We start from the raw sequence: 13,075 nt of genomic DNA, 5'->3' as shown, positions 1-13,075 counted from the left end.
GTGTATTCTTCCATTTATGATTTTCATATAATATGAGTCAGGTCAGCATCTTGGTATTGCTGGCCAGAGCCTCCAGATTCCAAAGCAGAATTCTTGTACATTGCAGAGCAGGCATATGCACCGATGACTTGCAATTACAATAGAGTGGTAAGTAGAATTGACTTTCAGCATGGAGCCATGTTACTATTCAGTTTAAATCAGAATTATCATTAGCTAACTTCTCTTGTCACATTTTAGGCTGGTGCAGGTTCTGTTCTTTACATCAGTTTCCAGAATATTTGACAGATAAAACAAGATGTCTGTCCACTTAATGTTCCCTCCCTGTGAGTCGGTGATAGCACATAATGCACAGAAGTACTTTTTTTAGGCTACTGACAATTTAAGACAGTTACAAGCTGAAATAATGAAACAAAACAGGGTGTTAACAAAATTTTGACAAGTATTTAAATTGTCTTTCAGGTATCCCCAGTTAAATTTCATCAAAAGTATAATTTAAAAAGCCTCTTATTTTATCCCTGGTCCAAAGACTGGGTTATTTTTCAAGACAGAGATGGTGTTTGCCCCAAACCACTTCCAGTGTAGAATGGAATAGTTGACATCTTTAACTTGAAAATATCTGTATGTCTATCTTGCCATCAGGCAGGAAACACCTGAGGTCCATCGGGACTCAGGTCTCTGAGACTGCCAAGGTCTTGCAATTGGATCCATCTCAAGTGATGAGCTGTCACGTTCTTAGGTGATGTTTATTGTGGTTCCCAGACACCTGTTTGACCTCAACAGCTATCTCTGAGAACTCTGAAGCATCCTGGAGAACTCTGGCTCAACAAGCGAATTAAAATTCAGTACAAATAAGAACTTAATAACATCTTAAGATTTTTTTTCAGCTTTCTCACCTTCCAAACTGAGACATCCTCAGAGCATTATTATTGATGAAGGCAACATTTTATGTTCTGCTTAATACATAAATATGAATTCCAAGTATTGAAGAATTTGGAAGGGAGTGGAACAAACCAGCCTGAAGAGAATTTGGAGGGGAGTAATTATTATTTATCATCGGAGAAAATACATGGCTGGCAAACTACCTCTTTTGAGTTGATCTCCACATCTGTGTAGCTTTTCATTTATAACAGTTCCTCCTGTGGGCTCTCAGGGGTTAATTCCTCCCCCTTCCCCTCTGCCTTACATATGTCCCTAAATAGATAACGACTGGTGGAGGATACCTCATTTAAAGAAGTGAATGAAGCCATTCTGCAAGTTTTAAGCTGGTTGGGACTGTTCAGCTAATTGTGAATTACTTCCTCCAGACAGTCAAACTGCACTAAAATCCACCTTTGGAGCTGCAGTGGTTGTGAGCATTGCTGCCTCCCTGCCCTACTCCTTTCTCTCCTCTTTTAATAGATTAGATTAGCAGAGCCAGGATAGGGAGCAGCTACGTGCACAGCATAGGCCAGTGAGAGAGGCTTGGGGCTCAGGCAGGGACAGGGACTCCTGAGCAGTCCAAGCAACAGCATCCTTTGCTGGATTAGAGTAGCACAAAGAAACACATCTTTGTGCACAGTTTTACTCTGCACAAAATGCCCTGTGTTAGAAAGGCCCAGAGGGTGGGGGAGAGGATGGTTTTGCACATGTTTGGTGTTCCTGTTCACTGAGGACAGTTCAGTGCATCTTACACTGTTCACATCCTCACTTTCAGGCACGCAGCCTGCTGCCTCGAGTCACGTCCTCATTCCTTCCTCTGGATAGTAAATCTGGTAAATGTTTTCTCTCATACAGTTAAAGTGAGCTTGTAGCTTACCTGTTGCCAAATGCCCAGTCACAGTTCATCATATCCACAGCTGGAGATATTTGGAGTTGTTCAGTGGACTGTACTGGAATTCAGAGCTTGTCTTTTCACAGGCAAGGAAACAAACTTTTTGAAAGCCTTGACAGGGCCCTGGTTTTGTCAGCCAGGACAGGACAGGCTGTGTTACCTTGTGAGCGTGTTGTGAACTGGTGCAATTAGACACGGAGTGTGTAATTCCACACTCACGCAGCATCTGTGAATGGAGCTTTATTACTTCCAGTCCCATGAATAAAAGTGGCTTACTGGTTTACACCCACTGCAATAAATCCAAGCAGCTTTCCCTGCCTGCCTTTGGCTCACTGCTGCATTAGGCAGCAACCAACTTGTGTCCACCTGATACTGATGAATGACAAGTTTAACAAGATTTATCCTCCTTGTGTATCTTGTCTAAAGCTGCTTCCTTTAATCCAGCCACTGAGAAGATTATGCTTTACATACTGGAAAACACAAGGTCAGCGCTTTCATGAGGCTTGCCCAGAACTGGAATGTATGTCTGCTTACAAAAGTGAAGGAAATTACTCTCTGGGAGGAAAAAAAGTGTAAAACTATTAACTGCTACTGTCTGATTTGTTCCATATCTCTTGCAGCTCGAATGAGAACTCATGGTCCAGCTTTCCAAGTCCACAAAATTACTTTACCTTAGCTCGTGAATTACCCAGCTTTGTTTTTTTCCTCAGTCTTTTTTTTTCCACACAGGCTTCTAAGGAGATTTATTCAAAATATGTTACGTATCCTATTAAGAACTTTCTTAAATGCATTTTCAGCATTTTATGATAAAAAAAACAAATTAAGGTGCTGATTCTCAAACCAAAAATGGAGCAGCTTCACTTTGCTGCAGCATCACTCAGGAGTATGAAACATGTCAATAACAGAGGGGGTTTGAACTCCATCCAAATCTTTCTCTATCAAGAAGAGGCTTTAATTTAAAAAAAAAAAATTAAGTGTTTCTTTTTTTCATTTTAAGATGCTGGAGCTCTTTAGCATTTGACAGGTTAATATTCAGTCTGATGCTTCAAATAATTAGGGTAAAAGCTGCCCATTTATGACCTGTAATGAATATTTCATTTTCTCTCCATATATGAAAACAGAATAAAAAATTAAATGCAATGAAAATTAACTGTAAGAATGACATTATAAATCTTGAAGAATAGCATTTATTAATATCACCTGAAAAATGTACCACATGCCACCTGCCACCATTTAGACCACTTCAGATACTTTACACAGCTTTAGTAAAATCAGTAACAGAATGTTTACAGTTAATCTCTCAACCAACAAAGAAAGACTTATATATTTTATTGTAGCAGTAAAAATGCTCATCTTTGACTTGCCCTCAGTAATGTGAGATACTTGAAATCTAGATCCACAGAAACACCTCTTCCCACCCCTTCCCACTCTACAAACAAAGCAGCTGTTTACTGATGGTGAAAGTCCCAGTCTGATTGCTGAGTGTTCACTGGTGGAAACATCTGCTTTTGCACATCCTGCTCCTCCACAAGAGTCCCACAATTTAGCATGTTGCAAAGAAAACCTGCCTCAAATGTAGTCAATGCAGTCTTCCCATAGGTTTCGGGAGTGTTGGGATCAAGGGTGCCTTGGTTTGTACAAGCCAATGAACAGAATACCGTAAGAAGTCTTTTGAAATGACGTATCTTTTTGAGAATGTAATGAGAAATGAAGACAAGATATGTGATTACTAATGTAACTTTTGGTTTAGAAGGCATTGCTTCCAAAGGCAAAATCCCGTTAATAGTTCTCAAGAATACCCTTTTGCCCCGTTTTACTCTAAGTACTGCAAATTGATTAGAATCTCTGAAGTAAAAATTTAAGTGAAGTCTATGTTCTTCAGTACCCTTTAGCACAGATAGGCCAAAAACTAATGAACCACAGAGCAGTATCACCAAAAACTGACCAACCATGGGAGATGAGTCTGCTGAGGTGCATCAAGGTGCACATGTAGCCAGGTCACTGTCAGTATGGATTGTGTTTGGGGATTCTGGATATGGGTTCAGGAACTTCTGCTTGAACACCATTTTTAACTGTTGGTCAGCTTCATTAATTCCCAAACATTCTAGTCTCTGACGTTCCCAAAACAGTATGTTCAGTGAATGAGAGCTCAGGTTGAAAAAGAAGAATTCATAGTTGAGTTTCTGCTCTTATCCAATTAAAACTGGGTATACTGAAGAAAGTGACCAAGGGTATCCTGTATCAGCTGTATAAATTGTACTATTTAAGTGTTGCATGTAAGTGTTACAATCCCAAGTGGATTTGTGACTTAGTAAAAGACATTTAGAACCTTATTTTGGATTGGACCTTGACTCAGATTTTCTTCATCCTAAAATACAGATAGTTAATGTCAAACTGAGTTGCTTGCAAGACAAACATCTGTTGTGGTTTTTCAATCTTGCAGCAGAAAGACAAGTTGGTATGTTGGTACAAAATTGATCATGTATAAACTGAAGAAAATTGCTTATATGTAACCAGAAAGTACTGAAGTGATACAAGAATATATAAACATCTAATTACAAAATACGTTGTAGTAAAAAAATCCAGAGAAAATGTGATATTAGTGAAACTTGTCTGAAATGACCAATAAAAATATGCTGCTTAAATTAAGTATCTTATCAAAATTATTTCTTAGATAAAGTAAGCATGAAGGTACTATACTGTAAGAACTGTACATACTTATAGTATGCTAAGGGGTAAATATTAGGCTTGAGAGAGACAGGGAGCTTCCTCAACCTTTGTTCTGTTCTTCAAGCTTAATTGTAGTTTGTTTTTTTTTTTCATAGTAATGATATGTGTGTTAATCAGTATCTTCTAATCGGTCTTTTTAGTCTTCCTGTAGTGCAGGATTGTGGCTGTGACCCAAATATTGAGAATGAGCATGGTTATGAAACGGATGAGAACTAAAAGGGAAAAAAAATATTGTGAGCATTAATAAAAAAAACCCAACTGCTGTTATTTTCACAGGACAAGTTGTTTTGTAAACCAGGCTGGTTCCTATTCTGCAACTCTTTTCAGCCAATTAGTTTTAATTACTATATTCAGGAACCCAGAAATTCTGAGTGTAAATACAACAGAAAAGAGCATTTAGCACTTAATCGCTTGCAGTGATATCTGAAAATGATACACTGCAGTACATTTAATTATTTTCTAACAAAGCCAGGGTAGTACAAGTGTGAGTAGCCTCATATTAGTTCTTATTTACACCAAAAGCTAAACTCAGAGTTGCAGATCACGTCCTTTAGAGTTGCATGTGTTGTTTATAATAAAGGGATTATTCTCTATTGCCATCTGTTAAGTGTAGCCATTGGGGAGACAGGAAATAACCTCTGTCTGTCAGATTTTAATGATGGAAAATCTGACAATTGACAAAAAATCAGTTTTTCAGTACCTTGAATAACTCAGCTCTTTTAAAAACCATAATAGGCATAGTACTTCTACCTGTGAGACCAGAGGCTGAAGTACAGGTATGTCTAATGTCTGTTTGGTAACTGGAATATTCACAGAAATGCACACAAAATTTTGTTTCAGAAGCATGAGATATTTGACAGTTCTGTACATGTGGATGTTACAAGTGTTACAAGTTAACGGGAAACATTTTCCATTAGAGCAGCACAGCATCAATGTTTGCTGCTGTCTCTTCCCTGTTCCAAAGTGATGATGCTGGGTTTTAAACAGCAGCTTTACCCAGAGCCAGCTTTACTCTCCTGGTGTTTCCTCCCTCCCCGCAGTGAACTTCTCTCACTTCTCTCTCTGTGTGTAGCTGCAGGTGAGGTGGGCTCAGTACTTGACCCTGACTAAATTCCTGCACGTGCATTCTGCCAAATTTTTAGTGACCCAGTTAACATCATGGCCCCATGAACTCCTTACTCTGGCAAAAGGAAAGCAGCAAGCATAGGGGTGGAAATGGGGGATTGAAATGGGACTTGTTTTCCAGTGAAAGAGCTGCTTGAAATGCTTGTAAAGCTGCGGCCTTAATGTGCTGCTTAAGAAGGATAATATTCATTCAAATGATGCTTCTGATTGAAAGAGCGGTTTTGAACGAGAACAAGGAACCACCAGATGAAGCACAAAGGGATTTTTTTACTGTTCTTGCATCCACCAAGTCTTGATTTTAAACCATTTATTGAAAAATCTGTTACACTCCCTAGCTCTTGCAGTTTTCTCGGAATGGTAAGAACCTGTTAAATAAATTTACTTCATAATTAAATCAGCTGCAAATTATATATTTTAAGTCAATTTTTGTGAGTTTCTTACCAGCCTAGCATTTCATTTTCAGCCTGCCAAAACTTTCTGAATGTTGTGCCTAAAACTATTCATATACTAAGCTGAACTTTAGTTTTCTAGAAGAATTTTTAATTCAGAAAACCCTCAATACGAAAAGGAAGCACTTCCTATTTGAAAAATTCATTCAACTACTACAGAGTTTTTAAGTTATATTTTACATTATTTTTAAATAGTAAAGATTTTTAATGCTTTACTCTGCTATTTTTGGAATTAATTTTATAGTGCTTTTGCCTCTTGAAAAAAATAGTATCTTTTGGACCAGTTGTACCATATAATAAGTGTGAGCAGTTTTTCGTGTTTTTGTTTTTTTTTTTTCTTGATGTATTTTCCTGATTTGTAATCTTGTGCTACTTTTTTTGGCAACTCCTTCCCTTACCATGCTAACCCACCACGTTCATGGTTTGTTCTTCTGCGACTTTTTAGCTGTTTTACAAAAGACCTAAAAACTAGCTGTTCCCTTGGAAAGGCAGGCAGTTCCAAACTTTACTCACCTGCGAGATCATTTGTAGTCACTACAGTTGTAAATATTCTTGCTGTAAATTGAATGAATTCTGATTAGTGGAACACATATGACACATTTGTAATTTTAAAAAATTATGAAATATCTATTTTTCAACAGAGGGTAATCTTCCATGAAAACATACACTGTACAGATATTCCCACTTTTAGTACATCCAATTCTTCACTATTTTAGCTTCAGAGATCATGCTCTCAAAGGTGAGTGGCAATGTATTAAGGGTCTTTTTCAATGAGAAAATAATGGCTATAATTAGAACTTTTATATCTGTATCTATCACAGAGATACAGATTGGATGTGGCCAGAGGATACTGCTTTTCTTTCTGTTCAGCCCCTCCTTCAGTAGTCGACAGTGACTTACACCCCCAATCAAGTAACTTAACCATTGTGAATGTCCACATGTGTGCTTTCAGCCTTTGCAAATACAAGGAAATCAATTTTGCTTCCCACAATGGACCTAAATGTTAATTAGTTCACATTTGCATCAGACTAAAAGCATTTACGTTGTTCAGCAAACATACTAAAACTTCTAATTATTCACTTTCATGTGGAAATAGATCCAGCATCACTGTGTTTTATAGTGAGAATATTTTAAACAAGTTTTGTGAAGATGAGAAAGGCACTGGCACTTCTGACAAATAGCTGTAGAATTGTTCATGCAGACCACTGGGGAATTACCACAGGAACTCTACAAATCACTTTTCTTAAATTCTCTGTCCAGAAATGCAATTACATGTAGCCACAGAGTTAATGGTACTTATCAGTAAGTGTGTACTTATTTATAGGTAACTTCAAAATTAGCATTGCCTGATTGTCTAACTCAAGTGTTAGCACCTTTTCATGCTGGATCACTAGTAATTTTATTAAATCCTAGAACACAGAAATCTTTTCTTCATAAAGACAGCCTTTCAGTTATTTCAACTATTGTTCCCTTGGCTATATTCACATGGGTTTTAAGTCACTGGTTAATATCACTGGTGTCAAAGATAAAACTTGATTTCAAGAGATTTCAAGAGTCTCAGGAGTCAGCATTAAGGGGGAAACTCAGGCAAGATCTTTACCTATAAGTAAATACCTATGGAAAGAGGCATTAGGAGAACTCAGTACTTCACACCAAGTTGCCCATGGCTTACTTGCACAGGTGTATGCAGACAGACTCCAGGTCAAGGCGCTCACTTGTCCGGAATCTTTGGTCTGCCAGAGACACCACAGCTGAACCAGCTTACTGGCTGCGCTGATGAATGTGCACAGGTTCTGAAAAGCAGGTAAAAAAAAAAAGAAAAAGACCCTCTGCTATTGTATTATCTGAACAGAACTAGCTTTTTCACTTAGAATAAAGGCTGGTATTTGGCAACCCAAGTGCTTTGGTTCTTACTAAGGAACAGTGAAGCCAAAACTGGAAGTTGCCAGAAACAAGGGACTGATTTCTGAGGTACTGCCCAGCAAGAGGCTCAAAGAGCAGGACAGTTGCTACTGTTGCTGGCAAATGTTTGAGAGAGGCAAATACAATAAAAAGCAAAGAAACAAAAAAAGCTTCTCAACCTGCTCCATAAAACTGTTTATGAAAGTTAGCTGAAATGGGACTGATCTAGTCTAAACAGCAAGGTTGATTCAGACCATCTGTTACCACTATGTCTGGCAAACCAAACCATAAAGGAATGAGAAAACTGACAAGAATGTGTGGAAAATTAGTCCAATTGGAGGGAAAAAATAATAACAGGAATGCACTATTCACTCTGTCACTCTTTTTATGGGGATTTTGCAAAGGCAGCAGGTAGAGAGCACCTTCACACAGGCCTTTGTGCCATGCCCAGATTTCCCTTGCAAGTAAGGATTGGAGTTGGGCTTAGAAGTTTTTATCCCCATTTGTATCATCTTTTGCATTAGCAACTCCAGTTCATCTCAATTACATTTTTACTTTCTCTCTTATGGTAAAAAGAGAAAAGACCATCTCTAACCTATGTAGGCATTATCAGATGGTACTTTTCTTGCAAAATTGTAGGACAAAAGGGGAAAAATTATTTCACATGCCCTGTTCCAAATGCTTTGACTGACGGTCCATTCTCTTCCTGTTGTGTTAAAGGTTTATTGCTTGGGATTATGACATTAGGACTAAAGTGGCAATAGAATTTCAACATCTTAAGCATCTCCTAGTTTTACTTAAGGCACCACCAATTAGCTTTACCTTAGAACATACCTTTTTTTTCACCATAGAGTCTCCATTGCCACTGATGTTTTCCAGCTACTCACAGAAGAGAGAACCAGTTGTATTTGAAAACTGGTTGGTTATTCTGAAAGCTAAAGTTGTCCTTATTCCAATGACAAATATAAGGAGAGATTCCACTGATAAAGACTTCCATAAAAAAAGCAATTTCATATGAAGACCTACTTTCAAATAAACATGCAGCACTTACCATGGCCAGGTCTATTATCCACTTCCGCAGTGTTAGCATGTACCAGCCCCCCCAAAATCTTACATTAAGTTAAGTTTCATAGCACTGAAAATTCTAGGATACAAAGTTCTCAAAACTGCCTGAGGAATTAGATTTTTTTAAAACATCTGGAAACAATCTTATTGAAACTTTGTAACAGACTATACAATCCAGATAAAACATATTAAGCACTGGTTGAAACATTAAGTGTTCCTATTTTTCACACTGTCTTCAGTTGAGCAGTTGCCTGTAGTTTCTCAAAACTTGCTCCAAAGCACAAGATTTGAGATTTAAACTGAAGTCCTATCTAAAAACAAACAAACAAACACTGCTATCTTCATCATAGCAAGTATAACGTGCATGGGTGGGAATCAAAGAAATAAGATTTGTCATTTCTACTCTGCATCCCTAGCAAAGATGTAAATTAAGAATTAGGTTTACTCTTTATCAGTTGGTAGTCTTCTAAAGCATAGCTACATATGAAGCTTACTTCCTGTGGAGATTTACCGTGATCCAAGAAATCAGCATGTGAATGTGGAATGTACATCGAGGAGTGGCTGAAAATGATTTACAATAGTAGCACAAAACAAATGATGACATAGCTGCTATGCAAAGAACCATCAAACAACTCACATAACGCAAAACTCCCAGATATCAAAGGATACATAACTGCAAAGAACAAAGCTCGTTTCATTTTTCCAAAGAAATGCAGAATGCACAGAAGGAGAATGACATCTGAAATAAACGAAAGACAGCTCATCACAGAGGGACTGGCGGGGCCCGAACGCAATCCTAGACACTTCCACTGGGCACCATGTCTATGGCAACTCCTTTCTTACAGGCTCTGTCTCTCAAATGTGCTTAATGTCCAAAATACTGCAAGCTCTAAAACAAAGCTTTTCATCAAGTCTGGAGCGTTTAAAATGTTTCTCTCCCACATGGAGGTACTGGATAAAGGATGCGCTTACACTGCAACTCTGTGTAATAATTAGGTCTTTCTCCCCTACCTTACCATCTATTTTAATGAAATTTATAAGAATTCAATTTTATTTGAGATGTTCACTCCCTCTCCCCCCCAACTCCAGCATCACTGCAGTGGAGTACTGTACCTACAAGCAGAGCCTGGGAGTGCTGAATGAGCCCTGCTTCATTTCCAAAACATGGTTTTAAAAAATTACCTTGTGCAATGATGATGGGATATTCCAGGTATGTCTGCAGAGGGTAACCATAGTAGATCTGGTACCTCAGAAACACAATGAAGCTGAACAGAGAGATACAAAACAAGGTGACTGCACAAAGGGACACGACAGCGCCTTCACAACTTTTTACTGTTTTGGTGGTGCCAAAAGGCACAAGACAGCCCCTGCTGTCAAACTGATGAAACAAATTTGGGCACAAAGTGCAAGCCTGATCATTCTGTAGTCTATTTCTGTGACCCTCAAATAGAATAAGAGGTAGAGAGCTGCACACACTTCTCATCGAGGTCTTTATGGCAGAGTGTGTAAGGCATAATTTTATTAATTACAACTGGTGAGAAAGAAAGAAAGGCTTCCAGACCTAGGGAATACCTTCTTTTTGCAAGAACCCTGGCACCTCTAGGATAATTCAGATTTATTTATGACTGTGGTTCAATCTCTACATTAAGCAAGTTTTACAGGAGTAGAAAATGTCTTCCAAGCTGTCTAGACTATACTGCTAAGAGACTGCCCAGTATAGCTCTACTAGTCAGACTGAGTCTGTTCCTAAGTGTACCAAACAATGGCAATTCTCCTTCCTGCCAATCCAAAACACAGTATCTGAAAAGAACAGAATTTTTATAATGTTTTCTCTACTTTCCACTCTCCTGCAAGTCCATGGGGTTAGACAGAAAATTCATGGCTGCACAGAGGAAACAGAAAGGACTCTGAGAACAATTTTATGTAAGGAAAAATTTATGGTTTCCAGGGTAGAAAGATGGCACAAGGAACAGCCTGCCTTGTAAGAAACTGTTTCTTACAGTATTCAGAATTTAAATATTTGAACTTCCTTGTTATAAAGTCAAATTAGACTCCCTGCCATCAGCACCGTGCTTATCTATCACTCCTCTGCCTTGTCATTGCATGCCTGCTCTGCAGAACCATCCCAGCTTGCACCAGTAGTCCCAAAGCTCCCTGCAACTGGACTCAAAGTCTTTAAAAGCTGCAGGATAGTTTACTAAATAAACAAACAGTCCCAATAAATGTTTCAAAGAAGACCCACACTGCAGTGGTGCAGGTACCATAGTTATCACACAGGTGCTTAGGAGACATTTATGGCTTCGCCATGCTCATCCGAAACATTACTTACAAAGCTTTTTTAATGCACACGAATGATTTTAAAATGCTGCAACCACTTTCTGGCTGGAGCTGTGGGGTCACTAATCTCTGCTGGAACTAGAATTTACTTAATTAACTCTGAGATGTCCGTACACCTAAATGCCAGACCAGGGTCAGTAGCTGTGCCCCTGCCTGAAGACGTCACGGGTGAGTTCAGAAACAACATGCCAGTTTTGTGAGGGGATTTATCTGAATAAAAAGCCCTGTTTTAGGCTGGTGCAGGGAGCTAGCAGCCATCTGGCTGGATGTTCTGCCCACCTCCATCCATCGGTTTGGCCAACATGAGGCTTTTCAAGGTATTTACTCTCACTTGTACCTACATCTGAATGTGCATGCACAAAGTTTATTTATTTTTCATTCCATACAATCCTCTTTAGGCAAGATTTAATAAGCCTAGCCTATGTAAGCTTATTACAGGCTGACAGGTCTTTGGAGTTTGACACGGCTTATAATTTTCCTAAAGAATGATTATGTTTTACTGATTTGTGTGAGGGGAGCCTGTCTGACAAGTACAAGCTGTACCACAGGGCACACGGGCCACTCAATAACCCAAACACACGGCTTGCACCCTCAGCAGCTCTCACGCGTCGTATAGGACAAGTTATAAAAGCCGTTGCCCTTTAAACGACAGCGCGGAATCACTTTAGAAACAGGAAGATCCTTCTCCAAAGTCTCTCTGGGCTCTCCTAGAGAGGGCTGGCCCCGAAGGGAGCCACGTAACACCGAGACAGCGGGGTGTGCGCGCTGCCTGTCGAGCCGCCCCTCAACGCGCCCTCACGCCCGGCCCGAGCCGCGCCGGAAGGAATTAATCCCTGGCTGCTGCAGCAGCGCGGCCGCAGCGCCCTGGACCCCCGGCCGAGGGGATCCGCGGCCCCAGCGCTTCCTCCCGCCGCGCCCCCGCACCTACTGCTCAGATCGGGGGGAACACACCGCGTTGTCCCCGTGTGCCCCCGCCGCCTTACCCGGCCAGCTCCAGGAGCAGGCTGGTCACGCTGAGCCCCCGCGCCGACCCGGCCTGCAACACTGCCGCCAGCTGCGGCAGCTTGATCACGGCACACACCGCCCATGTGCTCCAGTGCGCCACGTCCAGCACCGTCAGCGCCATCCTGGGCACGGGGAACCCGCCGTGCGCCGTGACGGGCGGGGTGTGGTGGGGAGCCCGCCCGCGACGGGGAGCCTGTGACAGGGTGTGGCGGGGAGCCCGCCCGGGACGGGGAGCCTGTGACAGGGTGTGGCGGGGAGCCCGCCCGGGACGGGGAGCCTGTGGCGGGGAGCCCGCGCGGGACGGCCACGCCGGCGCCGAGGCGGCCGTCACGGAGCGCTAATGGCGCCCGGGGCGCGGGGAGGGCAGAGCTGGACCCGGCGGCGGCATCCCCGGTGCCCTCGGGAGGGGCAGGGCTCCGGTCACCCCCGTGCCAGTGGTGCCGAACGCTGCCCGGGAGCTCTCGGGCCGCTGGCTGAGGCCTCCCCACGTCGAACTTCGTCGGTGTCGGGGCCGAGACACGTTCCGCTCCAGATTCAGATTGTTGGTGTTGGAATGACTCTTTGTTACCTCAAACAACATCCCCAGAACAGTGATCTTGTGATACTGTGTTGGCCGTGGGCCGTGTTCGCCCGGGAGCAGGTTCAGTCCCGG

At 41.2% G+C, this 13,075-nt stretch overlaps 1 protein-coding gene across 2 annotated transcripts; it reads right to left on the bottom strand.

The window, feature by feature from the left end:
* Positions 1-2,979: 2,979 nt before the first annotated feature.
* On the bottom strand, positions 2,980-12,617 carry SLC66A3 (solute carrier family 66 member 3). Of its 2 annotated transcripts, none has more exons than XM_027739018.2 (7): positions 12,402-12,617; positions 10,264-10,346; positions 9,751-9,820; positions 9,068-9,125; positions 7,787-7,907; positions 6,628-6,669; positions 2,980-4,752 (listed from the first exon to the last, which is right to left on the bottom strand). In XM_027739018.2, exons 1-7 carry the CDS (start codon positions 12,542-12,544, stop codon positions 4,664-4,666), a joined length of 606 nt encoding a protein of 201 aa, XP_027594819.1. In that variant the 5' UTR covers positions 12,545-12,617; the 3' UTR covers positions 2,980-4,663. The 2 variants fall into 2 exon arrangements, with proteins under 2 accessions (XP_027594819.1, XP_027594818.1); XM_027739017.2 differs by lacking the exon at positions 2,980-4,752 and adding an exon at positions 4,780-6,030.
* Between the last annotated feature and the right edge of the window lie 458 nt (positions 12,618-13,075).

Source organism: Pipra filicauda, unplaced genomic scaffold, assembly GCF_003945595.2.
Source record: "Pipra filicauda isolate LSUMZ 115617 unplaced genomic scaffold, ASM394559v2 scaffold654_size181887_pilon, whole genome shotgun sequence".
NCBI lineage: Eukaryota > Metazoa > Chordata > Aves > Passeriformes > Pipridae > Pipra > Pipra filicauda.
This window is presented reverse-complemented; position numbering and strand designations above follow the sequence as displayed.